At 38.8% G+C, this 26,029-nt stretch overlaps 1 protein-coding gene across 1 annotated transcript in view; it reads right to left on the reverse strand.

Annotated features, from left to right (window-relative positions):
* PPP3CA (protein phosphatase 3 catalytic subunit alpha) overlaps positions 1-26,029 on the reverse strand; it is a 122,590-nt gene that overhangs the window by 60,745 nt on the left and 35,816 nt on the right. The window contains exon 2 of the mRNA XM_019470575.1: positions 5,038-5,162. Coding sequence (XP_019326120.1) covers positions 5,038-5,162 — 125 coding nt within the window. The remainder of the gene's footprint in view (positions 1-5,037; positions 5,163-26,029) is intronic.

Raw genomic sequence — 26,029 nt, forward strand, 5'->3', positions numbered from 1 at the left:
GGCCTGATCCCCTGGTTGTCCTGCACATGCCTTGTGAGCGCCCTCAAGATGAACCGCTCCATAATCTTCCCCGGCACCGAGGTCAGGCTGACAGGCCTGTAGTTCCCCGGATCCTCCTTCCGGCCCTTCTTGTAGATGGGTGTCACATTCCCAAGCTGCTTTAAGATCTTGTTTTGACACCTGTATGGTACTTTAGCACCTCTAGACTTCAATTATTGCAAGACTCTCTTCTAGCTAGTCTCCCAGATTTTATCAAAAGTGATCACCTGCAAAATGTTGCTACTTGCCTTATACTCTTTTCTAGTGTTTAGACCACATTACTCCCATTTCAGCCCTTGGAAGGACCTCAAAACGTGCAAAAAGTAAGGACCTCTTTTTCAACCAGAGACTAGAAAATTCTTTTTCTTAAATGTTGCTCTAATTCTTACACCTAGTACTTTCCAAACAGGTATCCAAGCGCTGGGCTCCTAGCTCTCCTCGTTGGACCTCATGTCTTGGCCCCAGCTGTTTTCTGTGGAGATGGGTCCCACGGAGAGATGGAAGCAGTGTGGGGGAAACGGTGTGAGTGACCTCTAGGGCACCGTCCCATGTTCTCTCCCTGCAGCCAAAAGGTGTTCTGGGCATGCTGGGGACTCACTCTGGGAAGAGTTGGCACAGGACCAGACAAGCTGCAAGGACGGCCCTGACAAACAGACGGTCCAGTCTGCGAAGCTAATATATACAAAAATAATCTGAATTTGCCGAATTACTGAATATTCCCAGCTCTGAGGAGCACTGCCCAACAAAAATGAGATCTTACAGGTGCAAATTCTTGCTACAGAGAAACATATTTGCTACTGTTACATAGAAGAAAAGGGCAAGGAAATTTAGGATAATTAAGGTATTAGGATTTTCTTTGCTCTGAGAGAAGTGAAAAAACCGACTGACTTCACCGGTAAACCATTCCTGACCAGACAAAACTATTTTAAAATCAAGCTGTTTATTGGGAAACATTAACACACTAGAGCAATGGAGGAAACTGAAAGGTGTTTATTCTTCCAATAAAGTCCTAGAAAGTGCACAGAGACTTGAGAGATGACAAACACATGGCTGCACCAGCGTTCACTTCACCCACAGTTTACTAACACAAATTTATTTACACGTAATTCTTTTCTTGGAAGAGACCAGTTAATAATTCTGAACCGTTCACTGAGTTCAGAAGCATCTCAAGCACCAAATGCTATTTTAAATTGATGCAAAGTCCAATGGTCAAATTCCAGACTCACTCCAAACACCTCACTTCATTCTTGCTAGAAATACCACAAAACCAGTTTCTCCTTCGGGAATTTCAGTCTTTGCATTCGGGAAATGAAGATGTATGAATGTTTTGAACCTTAAAACGCAACTCCGGTTTTGTTCCTTTTGAATGTTGGTTTAATTCTCCATATCTTAACTATCTGCTCTGTCAAAAATGATCAGTATGTACCTTATGATATTCAATTAGACATTTAAGCCTGTATGTTTTTATGTGGGATTGAGCAGGAAAATAATTCTAACAGTTCATTTACATAATATTATTAATGCATTATAGTGGGTATTTACTCTGATTGTAATTTTTCCAAGACTGTGATGAAAAACAGTATATGTATACTCCCCTCTACACCGCATGGCATTTATGTCTGCCTTTCAAAAGGGAGTTTTCAGACTCAGGTAAAGACTAGTCATTCTTCCTTACAGCCCATTCCTGCAGAACCACTTATGCTCTAACTATTCTTTGGATTTCAAAATAGCCCTCTGTTTTGATCATTTGGGTTTCTTTTCTCCATGACCATAAAACTTGTTTGAAAGCAAGAACTGGGGGGTTTCTACTCCGGAGTCAAAACTCTGGAACAGTGCACAAGCACAACAGGGAAACGTTATCAGTTACAGAACCAATGAAACAAGTGTGCCATATCAGATATTGCAACTTGCAGAAATTTGTTATTCTAAGTGAGAAAATGCTCAGGCTCTGCCAGAAGATCAAATGGAAAAGAGACTGCAGCTATGGGATAAAGATTTGGTCTGTGCTGAGAAACCTCATCTCATCCTATCTACAATTTTGACTTTTTTTGTTTTACATGGTAATTCCTTTATTAATATCTCATCCTGCGGCACCTTGCTTAGAACTAATTTTAAAGACACAAAACACCCTCCCTTCAAACAGTTGAGCTAACTCTGGTAAAAACGGAACACACATGTGAAGGATTGAGCCCCTAGACCAAAAGCTCCGTGGGGCAAGGACTGTCATTTCTGCTGAGTGCCTTATACAAATACTTTTCTCTTTTTCCCTCTGCATTATCAAATGCCTTCCACCTACCTTATGCAATTTCTTCCTCTGTTCTTAATGATAATAACTTACATTATATAGTACCTTTCATCCAGAAGAATCCCAAATGCTTTGCAGCCCACAGACAAGGATTATCTCGCCCACTACTAGAACTCAGCTAGGTCTAGGCTCAATGGTGTCACTTTTACACTAGATATCACACAGCAATCGAAGGGATGTTTTAAAAGCTTATATTACTCGTGATTAGTACCTTGGACCAGCTACTTAATTCTTTTGGAAAGACCCCAGAACTGCAATAATCTCATGTCTACATAGCAGAAAGGGGAGCCAACAGATCAATGGAATAAAGATCACTGTGTGACTGATGTCGTAGAAATATGCACTGAGATCAGACTAGGACTGTTTACCACCATGACTTCTCCAGCACAAAGAACTGGCAAGAGCTGGTGCCTGCTAGATGTGCTTAGGGCCCCTTCTCTGCCAAAAGCATCCCCCTCAACATGCCAAGTTGCATTCTTCACCATTTTCCTTTCCTTGTCACTACTTACTGTGCTGAGTTCATGCCTGAATGCATAGCTCTACATCCAAATACACTTACGAAACAGAAACCTGCCTTTCCTTTCAAAGGCATTCTTTAATCAAGGTGACAGGTGGGGAAAATCAGTTATGTGACCAAAAAAGTAGTAATTTGAAAACCTTACATACAAAAAGGAACAATATAAGCGACAGCTCAGGTATTTCCTTGGCACTGGCAGAAGCCAGTACTGCTTCCAGTGAAAAAGTAGTGTTCCAGAATGGAAAAACTAAATTCAGAATATAATTTGCTAAATATGTATGTGCATGTTGCTAAATGACTAATTTTAAGGGGCTTATTCCCCACCCATAAGCTATTTTGCTTTGTGTGATATGGCTTGCTATTGTCTTTAATAGGTAATAGCCCTGGAGTAGATTTTGGCAAACTGTCAGACAAGCACTTGAAAGCTGAAGCAAATCCACTTGTTCTATTGCTTATATTAAAAACATATATAGAAATGAAGACAAAACTCTCCTCTTCCAGATACAGCTTGGCTCAGTTGAAGTCTACAGGAGATACGAACTAGGTTATCGCAACTGAAAAACGGTAGTTCAAGACTGAGCTGCACAACAATTTAAGCCTGTGAAGCCACCCCCCACACTCCCAACCTGCCCCAAGCGATCCAGCATGGTAATCCACACAGTGATGATTTAGCTTACAGCTCACCGTGGATCAGAGAAGGGAGGAAACAGGCACACGTGGCTCAGAAAAATCACGATCAAAGTGCTGACTTCAGTATGAGACTAAATCCTAACTATATTGATTTTTGGCAGATGGGCAAAAGAACCTTGCAATTCTTAAGGTTTTAGAGCATTTGCACTTGGAACAGCATATTTCTATTTGGAAAATGTGCCACCTCCCAAAAATTCTGTTAACGTTTTAAATTAAGTTTTAAAGTGAACTAATAAAGCAAAAGTAGTTTTACAGAATTTTATTTTAAAGAAACTTCTCTTCATACTATAAATATAAAACTGGCAAGATGATCCATTTTATAAACACATTATAAATAACTCAGCTGTTTGGGATTACATATTTTTATATCAATATGGCAACAGTGTACTAAGATGTGGTATGTAAAGTGAAACACCAAGTATATGTGTTCTCACATGCTGCCATCTTACCTAGTCACAGACACACAGCCATATATCACAGGAACTATATTGCTTCTAACAGATAATGGGTATTCTCCCTTGACTCTCAAAATTCCCAACTTTTCAGAGAAAAGAGTCAAGCTGTAGCTCAAAAGCTGCTGCAAGGGTTTCTGACTGACCGTTCAGTGACTAGATCAACTATGACCTGGATGAACAAATCCAGATTAGGTTTTATTTGATAATTGTGCACCTCATCTGTCAGTTTGCATAACCAAGCAGCAACACAGAACAGAAGAAAAAATCCAGTTTGTTTTATGAGCACTGAACAAAGGATTTCTGCTTGGTATTTGACTCACTTCTAGTCAAAGGTGGGCAGGTTGGACAGGACACTGTTTCCTTCACAACCAGCTAAAGATGCCGTCATTTGGTCTCCACATTCTACAACCTGATACTGGAGTCTTCACCAGGTCTCAGCACCTTCAACAGGGCACATGTGCATCACTTCCCTGTGGATTCAAGTGCTGCATCAAAAGCCAGAGATCATGCACTCCTGCATGCCATATCTAAAGAGAACTCATTCATTCTCTCCAGCACAGCATGTTATCTGCTGGCTTTTTGTCCCATTTACCCTCTATCTAGTCCTTCCATTTTCATAAAATTCCGCATCCAGGAGACTCAGATCAAATAAACCTAAAAGTCAAACTAAACTATGAGTTGTTCATTTAGTTTTTCTGTTATGTCTCTTTTCTAATAACTCATGTCTATTCATCCTATTTAGGTTGTGCAAGCTGCAGAGCAGACTGCGTTCTGTGCTATTTTTGGATGGCCACTAGTTAGCACCAAGGTCCATTCTCCATCAGCTTTCCAGCACAGATATAGTGGGATTTGGCTGGATACCAAGCAACCTTTATGAAAACACCAACAGTGACATTAACGTGGGCTTCTTTTGCTCATAAGTGGTATCTGTGAAGACCTTCAGTGTTCCTGAACTGGTTAAATTACAATGCTAAATATACACAATAGGCTGCAAGCAGTTTCGTAGCCAAAAGTAGAAATAAGAAACTTACTTCAATGCTGAAGTACCCTCTGTCCACGTAGTCCCCCAGGAAGAGATACCGCGTGTTGGCAGGAGAACCTCCCACTTCAAACAGTTTCATCAAGTCAAAGAACTGACCATGGATGTCTCCACAAACTAGAAGAGAAAAAGAGCCATATTCATCTTAGGCACAGGCATTCTGAAGTCACTGTCTCATAAGAAATGTGTTATGAGAATTTTGTGCATCATCCTCTAGTTAAACGACCAGCGAGAGCTGGCAGCTGCTCAGCAGAAGCTCTTTTTCTATGACATGCATCCATATATGTGCGTGCAAAAGGCTATGAACTAATTAAAGGAGAGCCATCAGGCAAATTTGACCTATAATTATTTTCATAGGTATCTATCCATTCCTCCTACTGCCCAGCAGAGCACACAGTACTGGTAATAGTAGTAAGACAAACCAAAATCGTCCTGAAAAAGAGAACACATTCAAGCAAGGTTACTCTTTCTTTCAACATCGCTCCTCTACTTCTCCTAGTCTTAAACCCAGACGAACACCAACAGGATTTCCATAAAATGCAAAGTGTACCTGTCCGGCGTATGCCACTGGTTAAACTGACAAATTTCTGACTTCTGGTTTCTGTATAGAAAAATGGCCTGCTTGCTTTCCCAAAGCATGTCTTACACGAGAGGACACTGATTTTTCATGCTTTAACCTCTACCACTTTATTTAACCTCATATAATTATGATTTGCTTCACTTCATTACAATGAAGTCAATCTAACAAGCGGCTTCTCTAGAAAGAGCAGCTCCCAATAAACATGACAGACAGAGCACAAGTGATGTGCAGCTGGGGCTAAGTAGGGATGCCCCTTTTTGTGCCTTAGAGTTAAGAGATTGGCTCTGCTACCTTGTGAAAATGCAAACTCCGTGGTGGGTGATTCTAAGCATCTGCAGGAAGGCAGGCCATGCTTTTGGAGGCCCCCATGGAAGCTTAACTAACAGTGCTGTGCCAAAACCTGCTTCCTTTTTCCTTGCTTTGTTTCCTCTACCTAAGGGAGGGGGAGAACCCCCCAGTTTAGGGCCAAGCCCAGACCTTTTCTGGCAACGATCCTTCACAAAGAAAATGTTAACAGCCTTGACTGTTACTGAGGTCAGTTTAGACTGGTTCTCCCTTCAACGACTCAAAAAAAAAAATCTGATTTGCAAACTGGAAGAGTGATTACGAAGAAACTGAATAAACCAAGGGTCCAAGATAGACCTTATCTTGCAACAGCAGCACAGCTTCTTATTTACTGTTAACACTAAATTCAGAAGACTTCAGATGCTCTCTCTGATGTAATGGTTCAAGCTTTTGTATTCAAGCAGTGCTCTTATTTGAGCTTTTATCTGGAAGTTGATACAGAGGTCTTGTTCTATTGCAGATAAACAAACCTCACATTTATCGCATGCTGTGGAGAAGCTGAAGTCACATCCCCACATAGGTACAAAAGGACTATATAGAACAGCTGTCACACCAAATCCAACAAACTCGCAGTGCAAACAGTGTTCATACGTCTTTCATATCAGTCCAGTGTCACATTACATTTTTCCTTGCATCACTTTTCTCTGAATGTATACACTAACAATAGGATCAATATAATATTGTCATTCCATCCAAAAACTAAAAACAAAAACCAAAAAAAAATCCCCACCCAAACGAAAACAAACCAAACAACCCCTCCTCGGGTAAAGAAAAAACACTGATGTCCCAGTCACTGCTTTCATGAATATTTATGTGAAATTGGTGACACAATTCACGAGTGCTGGCTAGGTGTGCATTCTTCTGAGATAGTAACAGGGTATTTTCCCCATAAAATAGCATATAGTACTCTTATCACCACTGTGCTACATTGTATAATCTCTTTTTCCTAGTTGATTTCAGCCCCCCAAGAGTTTTAGATTACAACCTTCATGTTGAAAGCCATCAACAGATACAATTTCTATCTAAGAATACTATCTGCCATTAATTATGCTAAATAAATACTATTTAAATCCTCAAGTGGTATAACACCACCCCTTTTTCTCTAAAATAAAAGTACCCCAAAGGATATTTTTTGGTAGCATTCTTATTTGAACATGTTAATCTACCAAACCAATACACACTGCTTGACTGTACTCCTCTGCATGGACACTGTGGGAAGATTAAGAACACGTGTCGCATATTGATGGCCAAGCAATCTGCTCTCCTAACTTCCAGCAGAAAAGCTTTTAGTTATATAACTGTACAGCTCTACCAATTATCGCCCACCCCCATTTGCTCCAACTGCAAAAACCTGAAGTTGAACAAGATTGAAAGATTTTTAAATGGATTTAACTTTTGCTCTTTCACTAAAGCACAAAGCAACTATTTTTTTTTTTCCTGTTACATGGACATGTGCAAACAGGAAAATACATTTAGGCCATTACAGAGAAACCAAGAAGGTTAGAAAGCTTTCTCCAAGTAGCTGTATGCCCATGAATTTGTCACAAGTCAGAAAAGCAGAGAGCAAACCAGTGAAGAGGACAGAAATAAGAAGTGCACAGCCCTGCAATCCCATGACTTGCAAAATTCTGAACTGGACTTGAGAATTGAGACTCGATGGATATTCCAGGCACTCTGCGTGCAGCAGCCTACTCTTTCTATACTTGACAACAGATGCAGAAACATATCCAGAAAAAAAAAAAACCAAACAAAAACATGGAAAGCTAAAAAGCCCTCAGACCCAACCTTGCCAAGCAATTAAAGTAGTTCCGAAAGAGAAGCTTAAAATCAGCAGGTAAAAGCAGTGGGAGGAAGAGAAGACACTCAAAATTAAGAGTTAACACTGAGATTTAATTTATTATGGTCAGATCCCAGAATTCCTACTGAAAGATCATGATGTTACATACAGTTAATCCAATTAGTGTTTTGCCTGGAATAGCTTAAGGATCTTATACTTTCCAGGTTTGTGTGTATAGACCTGAAACGTCCTTACATCGTAAAGCCCGTGTACCCACATTCTGATGGATGGCCTTATTTACAAATAAATTAAAGGGAAATTCGTATGTATACAGTACTATACTCCATTTGTAGTTTGAAAGCAACTGCTTCTAAAGCTATAGTTCTGCCACCTTTCTTTTCCAACTCTTACGAATCTCAAAACTGGAAGATTTCCGAGGCAGCCAGATCAATGCTTTATCTTTCATTAGGTGGGGGCAGAAGAGATCCAGCATTATATTTCCATTCATCAAGGCAGAAACATCCATCAGCCAATAACTCTGCCATACCCTTCACGTTTTGTCTTGCAGCTTCCCAACACTAACAAAGAGCCTTGCAGCACTGTCCCACCAAGAGCCCACAGGAGACGTTCCACGTCCACTCCATGCTGCCTCTACAAAGCTCTTTTTTTAAGTTCACTACCTTCCCCCTTCACGTTACAGAAAAAAAATTTTGAAAGCACGCTAATTATTATATATTCATGTTTACTCTTGTACAAGCATTACCATTGGATCTGTCACTCCTTTTAATTTTGCCAAAAATCTCCTTTTTTATACTTGTGCAGGCCCTCTTTTGGTACTGGAGTACTTGCCATCGAACAACACATTCAACGAGATAGGAACGTTTTTCCATCAAATAACGACAAAATAAAGCCCAGCACAGTGAAGCAGGAAATTCAATTCTTAATGAAGATCTCCAGGATCAACGTACTTATGGATTTAAAGTATGAACACAGGGAACACAAAACACAGTTTGTATGTGTGTGGGATTAACCTTAAAAGCAGCTGTGTTCATGCAAAACTAATTTATCAAAAGGAGGATTATTGGGTGGTATGTCTTCTGTTAGAAATTCACATATTTTCCTATATCACTGGTCTCCCAAAAGTGCCATCAAGTCACGGCCTTTTTACACTCATCAATTTATGGTAACTAAATAATCCGACAGCATATTTTTTTCCCTAAAAAGACTGCTTAATGTATCCAGTGCTTTTCAACTTTCTTTATATCCTTAAATTGACAGCTGGGCAACAACAAAACAGTGTTTCCACTGACTTACCATTTCCAGGGGTCAGTTCAGGCACCAAACTTGTTGTCCGTGAATTCATCTATCTGAGCCTGTCAATAGTGTCTACCTACCTAACCTCTCAGGGCAGCAAGCTCCAGAACTGCACAACACGCTATGTACAGAAGTTTTTTTAGCTGCTTTAAACTGATCCCCTACTGAATTCATTGGTGCAACCAGAAGGTTTAAGAAACACTGGTTGTTTGTGGACTCCTTCAAAATTTATCTCTGTTGAGGAAGTTTTCAGACATGGGCCCCTCCAAAAGATTCAAGTTCACAGGACTGGCCATGCAATTACTGAGAAATCATGTTTCTGAGCAGCTTTTCCTACTTGTTATGATGGGTACTTTGATCCACTACACCATCTTACACTATAGCACCAGAACTTTCCCAATGTAACTGTCTATAAAATACCATTTTATTATAAAAACAGAAATTGGACATGGGGGAGAGAAGGGAGAAATTTTTGTTTGTTTGTTTGTTTTCAGAAATTGTCATCCTAATACAAATTAAATTGTGTTTCTGATGGCTTCACTGCGAGGATCTCCCTCTGACTTATGTCAAAGGAGTAAGCAATATTGAAACAGGAACCATTAAGTTCAAGTTGTACTAGCAGTGAAGGAAACCCAAAGCTCAGCAGTGGTATTGCCAGCTTATTTATAGAAGACAAAGCGGTAGAGTAGTGATTTAGATTGCAATGATTATTGGCACAAATAAAAAGTCTGTAAATGCTCTTCAGATACCTTCTTTCAGATAACTAAATGCTCTTCACTACATAGAAACTCAGTCCAGAGATTATTCTGTGTGGTTTCCCACTCCAGCTGGATATTAAGAACAAAATTTATATTCATAGTACATTAAACACTGTCAATTCAAAAATTTTCTATCTGCAACAGTTTGGATATGCTGCACTTATTTTCTCATTTATCATGTATATACTTAATTGGTGTAACATTACATTCTGATAGTAAAATACCATTAATGTTTCAAGTGAATTTACATTCCATGTATCACAAGATTATATTCCCATCTTCAAACGTCATCAGGGATTAGGAGCAGATATGCAACGCTCCATCATCAGCTTCAGAAGCAACATCTGCAAACTCATACGTATATGACAAGTAACAATAATGAAACAAAGACACCTTTTAAAGAAGAAACTAACACTGTGTAGGGAATATTATCCATCGCTTGACAACTTGTTCTCTACGTTCACTGAGCTAGGGATGGCTTTGCACTGAGCTCCAAAGGACTGTACTTCAGCAAAGCAGCATGCAATACTGCAAAACCTAAGGGAGAAAAACACCCTACTGGGTTACACTGCAGAATGCAGACTGCAAATCGCAAAGGGGTTTGCTTTGTACAACATTTAGGAAGTGTTTAGCTGTTAATAAGCTGGTAGCTTGATGTTTAGCAAAATGTTTAGCTTACCATTCCACTAGTTCACACATGCTTCCAAGAGCTTACCGCTTTCCAAGGACACCCAATACTAACAAAGCCTTACCGAAAAAGGGACAAGCGCACTGTGTAAACCTGTGCGTGTCTGAGCTGACTCGTGGATGCTCCTTTGTCCAGGTCTACAGGATAAGATGGTAAAGAGGCTGCATACCCCAATGAGAAGTATGTCCCAGCCATTTCTCCAGGGAAGTAGTTTGGAGCAATGAAAAGTTACCAAAGGCTGAATGAAGAAGCCAAGTGAGGAAGGAGTACTTAACAAGCAACAGTGGACACACAAAGGCAAAGCAAAAACAACTAGACAAACTTCTGTAGCTGAGGAGTCAAAGGCTGGGCTTCCTTAGCCAACCGATAAATATGAGGGAAAACACTTGCAAGAGCTATATGCATGAAATTCTCAGGTGCTTCAAGAAAAACTACTGCATTGCTCCTGAAAGGCTCAACGATTAACCAGAAGGCTCTCGTTTTTCCCAAGATTTAAGAACAAAGTCACATATAAGAGTCACCTGTCTTCTATTACACAATCTTTGAGCTTGAATGAGCTTTGTTTCCAAGTGTACGTGTTTCTGAGGAACATTGTATATTGTCACAGCAGTATGAAACGTTCGAAACATCACAGTTTTGTTCCATGCATTATTTTTTTTTTAATTGCTAAAGATTGAGTTATTTTCTTCCTTACTCTTTGTAGAACAAGGAGGAAGGAAAAGTACAAAATAAAAGAAACTCCCAAAATTTTTATTTGTAGCTGCTCACTAAAGCACTACTCAAGACACAAACTCAGTGGTTAAGTTACATACATTGTTTTATAGTCATGCAGTTCTGTTTCTGTTTATAAGTGAGATGTTTAAAGAACTTGCAGACTTCGTTACTTACTCAAATTAATGTCGGAATCATTTAGACAGCTCACTAGGTAATTTATCCTAAGAAAATATCTACTAGACTCAACATAACGGGCTTTCATATGAATGTTTGTTATACTAAGTGTATTGAACAACACAGCTCTGTGTTTCCAAAAGAAGCATGATCTCATTCATATTCATATCTGGTTATCTAACATGATTATAATAGGCTTTCATCTCTCTTTTCCCTTCAATCACTTCATGCAAATTGATGAGTTTAGACTACCAGAGTGAAATGGCATTAACAAAAAACTGCAATTACGTATTTTTGTAGAGAAGCCTGCTTCAAAGATAAAGCCAGAAACCATTAGCCATACAGGTACAGCAAAGGAAACTGCAAATGGACCACCAACGCCACATTTGACAATGTTCAGTTGCCGACTTTCCTTCTTTGTACTGAGGGGAGGAAAAAAAAAAAAAGAGGAGAAGAGAGAGTATCTTGGGAAAAGCTGTTTTCTGTGCAACACACGAGGATGCTATACTGTGTTCTACTCTGCCAACACTTGAAACACTGGTGTCTATAAAGATCAACCCACGCTCACTCCTTGTAATAGGAGTTAGTTTTCTCCCACCATCCCCTGAAGGCTAGAACAAATTAATGACACTTGATTTGAAGAGGTAGAGTGAAAAAGAGTGGGGAAGGGGAAACATCACATCAGAAAAGACCTTCAGGACAACAGTCATTAATACTCTCTGGTGAAGGAGGACACAAAAACAACCCCCACCCCTAAACCATGTGGCAGCAAGCCCTTCAAGATGTTAAGGCTACAAAAATATCTTCAGCACAAAGTTTTTAAAAATAGCTCCACAAACTTACTTTTTGTATCACAAAATTATTTGCAGTGTCTCAAAACAAAATAAAAACCATGTACATAAGCCTGGCCAGCAGAGGAGCGCCTTCATATATATAAGAGCTACCAGAAGAAACAGAGTCTCAGGGAACAGCCTCTACCAAGTACTGTAAAACCTTTGCTGGCAGAGAAAAATCCCTTCCCTCCACGCTCCTACCCTAGCTGAATTTTTCAGGAGACTAAGTGGGCACCAAAGCAAACACGTTGTCATTATCTCCTGTTAATGCACCCTCACTATCAGGGAGCAATGCTTATTCCACAAATAACCCCATCAGAAGGATTACTTGTGAGGAAAGTGCTTCATTGGTGTCTGGGGCAGGATTTCCAGCTCATATCCTTAGATCAAGGTTATTTATACCAATAGGGAAATTCTCTTATCCTCAGTTTTACAGATGTAAAAAGCAAAGGCCTGGGGAAGTTTAATAATTTATAAGGTCACAAGTTCAGTCAGTGGGAGAGCAGGGATAGCCAGAGAGGGAACAACACATCCTCATATTGCTCCATCCAATTCAACGCACCAGAAGAAGAGAGCCCTTTCAATGAGGAAGGAAGGTCCTACACAAGAAGTAGGCACAGCCTGGCTTTACACACGATGCTCCAAATGAAGTTTAGGGAAGGTGAAACAAAGCAAAATGGGAAAAGGGCTTTTGAAGAGAAGCTCAAATATGCTCAGCTCCGCAGAAAAAAGCAGCGTAAAATTCAATGCTGTGTTTTATTCTGGGAATAGTTTTTATTTGCATAGACTGGACTGTAATATTGTCCATCTATAACATACAGGTTCGTTATTAGAATTACTCAGTGTTACATCTTTCTCACTAATCTGGTTGAAGAGACCTCCATTAGGTTTTTGCTATACAATATTTTTCCAGAGTCAGCAATTTGCCATTAGAAGTAGCTTGTAGCTGGTCCTTCACAATTTAACGTGGTAATTTTTCTTGTTGATGATTTAATTCAACTCTTAGGACCAGGTTTCTTTACAGTTAGTATTTCTCTCAAGCAGCGCAAATCCAAACCCCAGTAAAGTTAAAACAAAGGCACTGGTATTACATGGATATAGCAATAGTTATATAAAGCCCAAAGAAGCCCTCGGTATTTACAAGGGCTTGATGGATAGTATCCTTGTTTGCCGCTCTTACTGTAGAATTTTAGAGCAGTATTACCCTAACAGACTGCAATCCAATTACCTTCCAAGCACCCAACAATTTACAAGATTTTATGGGTAGCAGCATTAGCATGTCGAGCTTCAGTATGAATGCCTAGCATCTAAAAACCTAACCACAAACACCGGACGTTCATGTTGGCTTGTAATATATATTTTCCATTTTCACCTAAGGATAACATTTGTTGTCACAGTTTCCTCATTCTGTGCCATCGCAGACCTGCTTTATGCTCCATCCCATCCCCCAATCAGTGTTTTATTAAGAATCAGAAGCATTACTCTATGACAAAAAGCATCCTACTTCCTTCAGCACAACAATTTGTCTTATCAGTGGACAACAAACATTTGCTTGACACAAACAAATGCATTTGTTCATTACCTTTGGATCTATAGCACTCTGCCTGTATTTCCCAGAGACAGAAGTTAAGGGAAAATAAAAATACTATTTCTCAAATTCCTGGTCTCTTAATAAGCAACCAGCAGTATGGACATGAATACTTGCATGCACCCTGAGTGGAAGGAGCCAGCACAATTAGCTTCAAAGGAATTATGTGAAGTTCAGCATTTGGGCTTAATGGTCTATATTCAGAGCCGTGAGCGAAAAGAACCAGCAGTGAAGACCTATTGAGCTTTAACCTCAGCTTTTGTACCCATGTCTTTAATGGGCTTGAGCTATTATTTTAATATAACCTTGCTGTACTACAGGTGTTCATGTGCTAGTATATGGGTATAGAGATAAGGAAAGCAAATAACGTGCAAGTTTCCCAATTCTAGCTCAAGCCACATAAGACGACTTTTTAAAATTATAGAATCTAAATTTCATAACCAAAGTCTTATACAAATCTAATTCTCGGTGAAAAATGATTAACCTTTGAGGAAAGTGCTTTTAAGAGAAAGCTCTCCATAGTAATTTAAGTCCTGGTAAAAGCTCATATGACAATTAGTTAGGGGAGGCAGTGCCAGGAGGAGTTGACCACATTAATTTCCTCTTGCTGAAAACATATACCTAAACATGACCTCGAGTAGGTGGTTAAATTCATATGCTGATCCTAAATCAACATGAATCATAGAATCATAGAATGGTTTGGGTTGGAAGGGACCTTAAATATCATCTAGTTCCAGAAAAAAACTGCTAGCACTTAATGACAACTATGAAAATGAACACAAAGAAGTCACATTGATGAACAGAATAGCCTTAGTTATGTTTCTTTGTATAACCTTGCTGTTAGGCATATAAGGAGTGCATGCAATTTAGACAGGACTCTGGGTAGCATTAGGGGTGGCACCCAGGAAGATTTGGGCTAGTTCCTACACCACGCTCCTCAAGCAAACTAACCAGTCTCTCCCACTATATCAAGAATTATTTTCCCAATGGCTGACTGAGGAGGGAAAAAAAACCCAAAAACAAAGTCAGAGGAGGGGAGGGACAGGGGAAAAACATTCTTTTGGCAGACAGCCACCAACCACATCACATGCAGAAAGTTGTTCTGGGAGGTAACAGAGATAGTGCTATTCAGAAACAGAGGTAAGAAGAAAAGGTCGCCATCGAAAAATAGCTTGCAAAGAGAATATCAGGTGAAAAAAATGGGAAAAAATCTATTATACTGAATTGGCATTTATGGCACTCTTCTGGTCTGTAGTCTATCAGTAATCTCAAATATGATAGCCTTTCAGGTTTCTAATCTAGAGTTATCAGATACATTTTTAATAATTACAGACCAAACATTCCAAGTGGAGGTAAATAAATATTTAATAACTTACCAATCAGCCAAACAGGATTTCATTGGCATTTGATTAGGTTAAATTTGATATGTTAATTAAGTGTATGTGAATTCAGTATCTCCATCCAAGGATCTCCATCACCTTACTTTTTGCACTTGCAGGATAAAGGCCTCCACTGCTTGAATCAGCCTCAGCCAAACAGATCATACAAATGCAAATCATGCAATCAGAATATACACAGCCTGAAAACACCCCCAGCTACAGTTTCAGATGAGAAACAATCTCACAGATTTGGGATTTCAATAAAAGTTACATGTACAGGTATCAAATAAACTCCTGAGCCAGCTTTTTATATTGCAAGGACAAAATTTTCAGGAAGTTCAGAGGATCTAGCTACAGAGTTCATTAATTCTGATGGGAGCTATGTGATTACTTCTTCCACTGCACTTCCCAGATTATCTGGTTTCAAAGAATATGGAACACCATAATCCTGGACATATACATAATCTAAATATGAAACAGTGTTTATGTGACCTTATGAAGTTTTGTTTTAAAATATAATGTATATCCACTTAAAGGCAGCATGTATAATAAAGGAAGTATCTGCAAATACAATGCATTTCCTCTTAAAAAAACATCATTAATAAGGACGTGCTTTTAACAGAAAATACAAAAGGTGAGACCACCAACTGATTCTCACAAACACCAGATCTTTTCTGAGAGAACAATTCAAAAGGAGCAAATCCCATCACCAGGACATAACGGTGCCACACACCGCAAGAAACAATTACCATCCTTTAATGCAAAACCATGCAAAGTTTCTGACCAAAAAAAAAAAAAAAAAAAAAAAAAAAAAAGGCATAAAACCCCTCAAAGATAGGTTTTTCCGAAATACAATACTGCAGCTGTAGGTGTGCATTACTGATGGCGGAGTAGCCAACCTGTATGGGTGTACCAAAAGACTGCCATACCAGTATGAAATAAAGCTTTGTATCCGATGTGACTTTAAAGATGAGCGCCTGGCTTTGAACGCTACTCCTCTGCTGACTGCTGCAATACTCAAACCAGGAAGCATTTGGGCCAACTTACTGCTATGCAATGTCCATTTTCTTCCTGCTTACTTAGTCCTTGACTTCAAAGAGCTGAAGATACACAGCTTCACTGGGTGACTACTGGCATTGACTTCAATCAGGCCAAATTCGGTTCTGCTCCACTCAGTTAACACAACCTTGTCTTCTGTTGTTACAGACCTTCTGTTACAGGGATTTCCAAGCTGCTATGAAGTAGATAAATAAGTTACTTCCTAAATTTGCATTTTGTGAAGTCATACTGACCAAGAAAAAGCTATTTGACAAGTGAATTGGTATTTCATCTGGGTTGCAAGTAAAGTTTCTTGGCTATTCTCAAAGACTGGGAAACACCTATTGAACTCTCTTTCTCCAGATTTACGTGTCTGTATTAATGCCATAGCTTATACTCTTCTCTCAGCACTGGGGCAGTATAAACAGTCTAAATTTCAAGTCCTCCTAGTTCAGGGAGAAAGTCCAATCTCTTACATCTGTTAGTTTTAATAATTAGGTGACAGAAAAATAAGACAAGAAAAAAAACTTCTTTTTTTCTTTTCTTTTTTTGAATAACTGAAGTAACTTCTGAAACAATGTCCCTTGTGCTTGCCCTTCTTGGGAGGTTGGTGTATGAACTACTACTAGATACAAGCATAATACTCCAGCTCTGTAGGACATTACGCATTTAAGGAGCAGAGTACTGCTAAATGACTATTACTTCCAATGCAAAAAGGCAAATCTGTATTTTAGCAGGAGACACTTATTGTTCAGAACCTTACTGGGCTAATATCAGCTGTACTTCCATAACACACTGGGATAACCAGAGCTGTGATCATTATTTTAGACCACAATGCACATATTCCTTTGAATATTGTACGTAACACTATCCTGTCAGAGCATACAGCAAAATAATGCTTTAATGGGGCACTAAAAGATGACCATTTCCCTGTTTCTATTCATTGCAAGTTGGGTACTGGTGATATTTTTTTTAACACAACGCTATGTTCATGCAGTGAATGAAGTTAAGCCCTTCTTTCAGAATAACTTTCCTCTAACTCTCTTGCTCTGCAGAATGACTCATTTTTCAAAAAGAACATTGTCTACTTTTGGCTAAGATCAAATACATTATCAGTTTAATTCATTCCAGAAAACGTTCTTTCCAACTACAACTACTACAATACTAACCCCAAATCCAGCCATAGTTTATTTTACTTTTGTCCTGCACAAAAAACCCCCAACCTTTTCATGATATTAAAACAATTGCATTTATTTTTCTCATCTCTCCATTTCTTTAGCATGCACTTCCTGTAGCTTTGAATTCAGCTCACAGCTGTAGAAAACAAGGACTGCGAAAACATTTATGGTGAAAAATTGTTTGGCAAAAGGAAAGACTTGGAAATGCTCACAGCTACAGAGTATTTCTTTTACTTGAAACTCTCTATATCTAGAGTATTATTAATCTGTGGGGTGTTTGTGACTCCTCATTAACACTAAATTTCAGAAGGAAATGCCACTTTCTACCACCTCTTACAGGCTGTGAGGTTCCACCCCATGCGGGCTGGTGGCAAGCTGACCTCCGCAGCACACGCTTCTGCTCAACGAAGATGTGCAATCTCTGCTCAAAGTCAAGCAAAAACCCAAGGAAGTGCTCAAAACCACAGGCCCCTATCAAGGCAACTACGGGAGTCACTCTGACCATAATCCTTCACTAGAACAATGAAATCATCAACTAAAACAGTGAATCATCATGGGACGCTGAACATCCATTAAAACAAAACAAAAACTAGTACTACAAAAAAAACCCAAAACAACCAAATGCCAAATGAAAGGAGTTGATTTTCTCACACATTCAGGGCAAATGCACTAAACCCAGCATTTCTACAAATTTTCTTGCAATAAAATTGCTGTCACTGGTAAGGAAAACAGCCAACACACAAGACTCCATTGTCTTTATTGAGCAACAATGTTTTTGTCTGCATCTACCCCGAGTTTAGAAGCCTTTATGGGTCAATTGATACTTCCAGATGCTTAAATTTTACATTGTCGCTAATAAAAAAAAAAATAACTAAGAGACATTTTCAAGAGAGTCAAAATTGGTAGTTATTATCTGAGAGAGCTGATAGAACCACCATTCACATGGTGTCAGCCAGAAAGTTTGGATCCCAGCACCTGGCAAGAAATCATAACTCCAACTTGGGTTCAATAGACCTTCACTACAAAAAGTGGGTCCACTCAGCTTTCCTTTATTTACTATTTCATTCATGACTTTATTTATGTCTAATTCCCTTTATTTTCTATAATGTGTAGGTAGCTTAACTAACTGGCTCCCTTACAGGAGAAGAGTAGCTGACCTGCTGTCTTCTACATTGAAGACACATTTTCATGATGGAATTTATATTATTTCTTTTATGCATAATTCTGGCTATTCTATTCCTTGCTTGCAAGCACGCAAGCAGTCTTATTCCCAAGAACATGCTGCCTTCATTTTATGAAACAAAATCTTTTGTCTTCATTATAGATTCCTTTATGAAGCACAGGTTTCTGCTGCTGCTTCTCCCCTGTACTGGTTAGTACAACTGATTGGTCAAATTTGGCTCTCGGCAGTCCGGCAATTCAAGGGAAACAGTTCTCTTGTGGATTTGTTACTGTCAAGTGAAAAATGTGTGCTAAGAAAAAAATGCACTATTTGCACTTCAGTGACTTTTCAGGCTGCTTGCTACTCCCTCTGGATTGCAATAGCATGGTTAGTTGAAGTGATTGCAAGGCAGAAACCTTACAGGCACATAAAAATAATAAAATCCTAATGTATTCATACGTTTGTTAAAGCTTGGCTGTGCTTAACTGAAACTGCAGAAATTGCTTGGCAGTCTCTTTTTTAGCCTCTTGTATCTGGCCAAGTAATAAAAAAAAATACCTCTTGGGTCATAAACCTGTATTTATTACACCCAAAAGTTTTCATGTACTCTAAAAGTTTTAAACCCTATATTTTCCCTGAAAATTTTGTATGATTTTCTTGTTTGTATATCTATTTCAAATTGAAATATTTATGTCACTGAACTTCATAGAGAAAATTCATTAAAGACCTTCAACTGACAATGGTCTAGCTACTGTAAATAGCCTGCTAGAAAGCTGAAAAGCATGCGACCAAAAGAAAAAAAAAACCCAAACACAAATCAACAGAGGCTTCTTATAAAAACGGAAGACACATCATCATGACTAAAAATATGAGTCAGCACAGATAGGATCTTATCTTCAGAAAACATACAAGTAAGGTAATCAGGTTTCAGAAGATCATCACCCACAAAAGAAAGTAATTGTGAGTCTGTCTTTTTGGTGTCCAAGAGAAGCAGGGATATCTATGCATCGCAGGAAGCAGAGCTGATGAATCTGCTATGAAAAAATGGAAGTCGAAAAGAAGGAGCTTTCAACCCATTTTTCTCCTTTTTCATGCAGTCTCGGAAAACACACAATTCTAAAACACAATCCAAAAAAATATTATTTCTCTTAACTCAAAAGAATGCATATGTAGAGCTAGGAAATATTTGAGGTTTTCCACCAAAGAAAGTAAAATGCTACATAACAATACCAGTTAGGTATGAAAACACTGATAGTGAGGATAAGTATACGTTCTCTGGAATAGCATCTTACCAAGACTACAAAAGATGAAATTAATCTCTACAACTATTGCTAAGAAGAACAGACTGTGTCACCTTTCATAAATGTTAGTACTTTGTTTAAGAATTATTGAAGTCTAAAAGACTATTTTAAGAACTAAATAAATGAAAAAAGTCATCTTGGTTCATTTCAAACTCCTGTTCAGCTTTGAGTAAAGTCTTATTTAAAAGACTCACTGAAACTGGACCACATAAAAAAAGATCTAAAACACTGGAGCTGTTTTGACAATTTCTCTTTGAGGACTGAGGATTAGAAACTTGCCGTGGACAACATTACTGTCATCTATTCCATCAAGGACTGACAAACCAAGTACGCAGCTACAGGGGATCCCAGGACCTGGGCAGGGTCTAGAAGATCCTCCTCCAATGTAGGGAGTCGGAGCTGTCCCTCCCAAGCTCAGCAAGGAGCAGCTTCCAGTCCTGAGCTTCAGCAGGCAAGGACTCAGGACCTTCTTTGAGCCCTTTTCGTTGATCTACCCTTACAAACAAACAGCAGCAATAAGGCAATCGAAAGAACAAAGCCACAACAGACTTCTGCAGTCTAACAAGGCTTCTGCACCAGGCACAAATCTTGCAAAAGTCAAGAAAGCAGTTTTCACTTTTTTCCCTGCAAAAATTGTTACAATAAATTTCTACTACAGGTATTCATATCTCTGCTAAAAACAAACTGTTTAAATTGCACATTCTTAGTGAGCCATCAGTAGCATGGGTAAACAATAAGGATCAGGTGTGATTTGCACTGGATCAATGATTCTTAATATTCACTGTACTCCTTGTCTCAAGATTGTTCCTTGGCTGGCTTGTTGTACATAACTGAATACAAATAGCTATCTTATATAAAATTATCTCAACTAAAGAACATAATTTTTGCCATTTAAAGAAATTGGTGGGCAGTTTATACCCAAGAAACTTATTAGGATTCAGCAGTTCCTTCACAATAAAATCTTTATCCACTGACAAACTGACTCACATAGATCTCATTTACAGACTATTGTCTCTCTTCAGAAAAAAAACTTCCACAAATATTTGCAAAAGAGAAAAAAAAATACCCAAAGAAACACTTACTGCTTGTTTTCTGGGTGGGTTTGGTACTCAAAGTTAGTAAATATGATTACCTTACTTGCCTGCCTTTAATTATGGTGTCCTTTCAGGCATAGAAGATGGTGTTGTGAAATGTCGAGAGAATCTCACACCCCTGAAGAGGCATTACAAGATATAGTCATTAAGAACTGGACTAACCCTGTCTTCTTTCTGTTGATCATTCATATTAATGATTTGTGGGATTATTTCATACCTGACTAGCCAAAATACTTTTTCAGACTGAGGTTCTGTCTTGGTCAGAGGTTTTTATTTGCCACCTACAATAACAGTATTTCTGGGAAGTTCCTTTTGAAGTAAAAGGGTAAAGAACCATCATTTATGATAACTTATCAGTGGACTACAGGACTGCTGTGCTTTTCAAGGCAGCCGTTGAACATGGATGTTCTAATGATCTAGGCTCATTAACTAGAAAGATGTAAATCATTATTACAGCAGGAAAGAGACTGCAACATTTAAAACTCAACTAGTGACAATGCAAGCAAGCTGTATGCTGCAAAACTCGGCTTTTCTGTTGAACTAAAAATTTAGTAGAAGAATCAGCACCAGCCTCTTTTGCTACTTTAGTTTGCTGGGATATCAGGAAATATTTCTCCGTTGTAAATTGCAACAGTAAAAGAGTTTATTGGGCAACTTAAAAGACCATTTCTATTCCCTGTAGCCTCATTGTAGTTTTCCATCATTCTTATGTACAGTATTCTAATACTCATTATTGACTGACACAGTTTTTGGGTTGCTAACCAGCATGAAGTAATTTTGTTAGCATTTGTAAAAAACAGAACGCTATTTCATACAAGAGTGCATCTTGGTTTTTAAAATGCATTTCAATTCAGTAAACCTCTAGAAACCGAAAATTCACATTTTGGAATTGCTGAAGGATACATTCCTCAAACAAGAGAAATGGTTTAAGTGATGGGAGAAGAGAGGAAAGTGCAAGGTGCAAGAGGAGCACCTTATGAGCTGGAGGAGGTCACTTTACCTGTCCCTCAAACTTCTGTCACAAACAGAGTGATCATTCTGCACACAGAATGGTAATTTTCTGCATTCAGGAGGGGAAAAAAAAAAAAAAAAAAGACTACATTTTTCTTCCAAGGCCATGTGTATCTTGAGCAAAATACATATAAAATAACACAAGCAAAAAGGTTTCCTTCTGCTGCTTAGGTAATCATTACAGGAGGAAAAGGGCTGCCTAAATACGAATTAAGGGAAAATATATTTATTTAATCACACAGTTTAGTTGTCTGTTGTTGCCCTGACTGTTCAGGAATGGAGACAGTGAGGGGTTCAGTGTGGCAGATGCAGACTTTGCAAAAAATTACAGAAAGAGCAACGCTAAGGAAAAAAAATATGATCATGCAAAAGTATCGATACACTTCTGAAATAAAGTACAGGCACACTGTTAAAATTGCTCTAAATATGTGCTTTATAACTGTCTTAATTCCTACTTTTATTTTGCTCTTTCCCTTGTGCTTCGTTTCACCCTGTTTTTCAATACATCAGGACAAAGATGGCAGAGCCACGGCAGGAGGGAAGGAAGGGAGCATGGCTTTCAAGGCCCCTGCTTGTCCTGAAACTTGGACTGCATCAAAACCTGGGAGACTCAGAATCAATTCTCAGTCTCAAGGCAGGAACAGGTCCATACTTAAGTGACAGGCCAAGAATAAATGAAGTGCAGATGTGAAAAAAATTAATTCCTAAAGAGAATTCTGAGACAACAGCCATCATCTAATAATCCACTACCGTGCTTTATTTTTTAAATGATGTAAGCCAGAAAAAATCTGCCATTCTGAAAGGAATGAGTAAACAAAACCAGTGTGTATTCAAAGTCAGAATCAAGTTTCATGCTTAGTTCAATACTTTTTTAACAGAAAATGTCCTCTGTAATCATCAGTCTAATGCTACCCATAAGCATGAGTCATATACCAATTTTGCATCCCAGATAAAAAAAAAATTCTCCCTCATCACTTTCTTTGTATTATTAGAGAGAAGTTTATTTCAACAGAAAACAAAACAAAAGAGAAGCATGCCATTGTTTCCACTGAAAACCATCAGGAAAACAAAGTGGAAAATAGCAGCTTCACAACAGAAAAAAAAAGCATATGAGGCTGCAAAACATCATTATCCCTCATCACTTTGTATTATTAGAGAGAAGTTTATTTCAACAGAAAACAAAACAAAAGAGAAGCATGCCATTGTTTCCACTGAAAACCATCAGGAAAACAAAGTGGAAAATAGCAGCTTCACAACAGAAAAAAAAAGCATATGAGGCTGCAAAACATCATTAAAGTTTAATCATCTCTCCAAGCCTTTAAACTCTGCTGGGGTCCTCCAATTTTTGTACTTTACCTATCAAGAAGAGCTGCATCAGCTCAGACTCTGATTCGGTATGAATCAGGCGTCCCATGTAAGAGTCAGCATGAAGGCCTCATCATCATGAAGGCATCAGCCCCACTTTCACTGGACTTACACTGCAGCCTGCTTCTGCAAAGTTAGCATCACAGGTGATACATTAACGATGGCACTGCACCAACTGGTGTGGAGCCAGGTCATCCTGCCTTGTGCTGCTGGGCTGAGCAAGGACCAGAACAGACGGCCAGGAGGTTCAGGTACCGCTGAAGAACGGCTGATGGCTTACAGTAGGTGGTATTCCTTCCCAGGAACTATCTGCATCTCCTTTATTTTTTGTTTAAAAAGATAAAAATACTTCTTTAGAAAGATTTTGTGCCCTTAGTTTCTCAATGCATAGTACTGACAACACAGAACAGCTGTCAAACATTAGGTGGATATTCTACAATAAAGTAAGGTAATACCTGCTGGCAGCACTTCAAATTCATTGTTAAGGACTGTAAAGGACAGTGTCAATAGAGTGCAGGGGTAGGCACCACGCTATGCTGAGTAGCCACAGTTACATTAGTCACTAAATTAAGCAGTTTTACAGCCTACAATACAATACGCTCAACCCTCACCTCAGAAACTCGTATCAGTTCTTTCTCTCTCCTCAATTCAGCTTTATTTGATTTTTCCATTCAAACCTAATTCTGTTTCTCTGCACCTTCGGGGGAAACGGTTCCTGCTGTATAGGTGTAGAGAGGGCATGCCTGATGTTAATACTACAGGCACGGGAACACATCTGATAGTCAGACACGTTATTTGAAAACAATTTATAGCATTCCCAGTTGAAAAGAAACAACATAAACCAGAAATCACAAGATCTAAACAAAACCTGTTTTCAAGCTGCCTGGGCATGAACAAGAATTAAGGAATACATCCAGAGTACAACCTATTTTTACAACTAATTTCCAACAAGTGTCATTAGATCTTTATCCTTCACCTCACCTGTTCATCTCAAGGGTTTACCTTTGGCAGGGTGACAGCAAAAGAGAGCAAAATGAAGAGAAAAAATCCACCAAATCCAAGACTACAGTCACTTAAGTCAACTTTTGTTTAGAGAGCAGAAGTCCACAGCTCAAAATAAAATCTACTGTGTAGCATAATAAACTAACTTTAGAACAGCAACATTATTTTACTTGGAATAGTAATGATTACACTGAGGATGACTAAAACTCCCAGAAGGACCTGAGACGCTATAAGAAACAACATCTATAGATTTGAAATAAAGGAAATGAAAGACCCATAAGGTAAGACTTTATTTCCATAAAGTGAAGCCTTAACATCATCAGTGGCATAATCCACATAGGATTAAGTATGTGGATGAAGTACTAGCCAAGATGAGTTGTTACAAACCAAAGAGGGACCAGGAGACTGTACAACTAAATGAAGAGTTCATAGGAAGTAATCTCCTCAAATCTCCTTTCTCTGGCCATTATGCCTCAGACTCTCTAGTCCATGGATGGATGTCCAAGCCATATTAGAGATTAACAGCAGCTGAACTACAGGAATAGGGAAACTCCCTGAAAAACAAGGTAAATTACCCAGGTGAAGCTCCAGGCTGTGCAATCAAGCTAATGCAGGTGTCCATGCTAATGTAAATGACTTCTGGTTTCTCTACAGCAGATCACTGCAACTGCAAGTAGGAAGAAAAAGGTTTCCAGGTGCGAGCTTTCACTCAGCAGGTGAGGCGAGCCATGCTGAGGGAGGCATCTAGCTGGAGTGTTTGGTGAGGGGGGATGTTTTGGTTTCATTCCTACCCATACTTTGGCTTTTAAAGAACAAACTCAAGTTTAAACACATGGCCCACAGCAGGCTGCCAGCAAACTGGCAAGCAGCAAACAAGCATATAAACAATGCCTGAAGAAGACTCGTTCCCCCTGTCATGAAATACTACCCCTGTAACACCAGCTTTATGGAAATCTGGACAGTGTTACTGAATGGTATGTTGCCCTTTGCAGCTCACATTGCTCTCATACAAAAATCTCCTATCACACATTCTGTAAGATGGAGAAGAATCCCATTAGCATCTTTATTAAAAGGGTTTTGAAACCAAATCCTGGAGTTAACAAGCATGAAACATCAACCACAAAACACATCTTAAAAGCTTTTGGTTTCCCAGGAGGGTTTTGGCTTTTTTTTTTCTTGCTATTTTCCTTAGGAGCAAATGAAATAATAACAACAAATGGTTCTGATAATTAAATGCCTCCACATGTTTCTGGAGGCATTCATTTCTTCGCACTTACATACAAGTAAAATAACTATATGGTATACTGCACCAGGGCTTATTCTTCAAGAGTATTCCTTACATACTCTCTCAGGAAAGAAAATTATTAAGTCACCAGATGCAACAGATATTGACATTTCTCCATCATCAGGATCATGCCAAAACATAAAGACATTCACACAATACAAATTATTATATACTAAACTCTCCTACATTAAAGAAAAAAAAAAAAGAGCTGTAAATAAAAAGAGCTATTCCTCACCTGATGATATTCTCTAACTATAAACCCCCAGAAGCATAAAGAAGTTTCAGCAATTCCTTGTTCACTTCTAAGACTTAAACCATGTCTTCACACAACAAATCACTTCTGGATGGACTCATAAAGAGGGCTGGGTAGGCCATGCTGGCTTTCCAAAACAAAAATT

The sequence above is a fragment of the Aptenodytes forsteri genome, unplaced genomic scaffold (assembly GCF_000699145.1).
Source record: "Aptenodytes forsteri isolate BGI_AS27 unplaced genomic scaffold, ASM69914v1 Scaffold93, whole genome shotgun sequence".
Lineage (NCBI taxonomy): Eukaryota > Metazoa > Chordata > Aves > Sphenisciformes > Spheniscidae > Aptenodytes > Aptenodytes forsteri.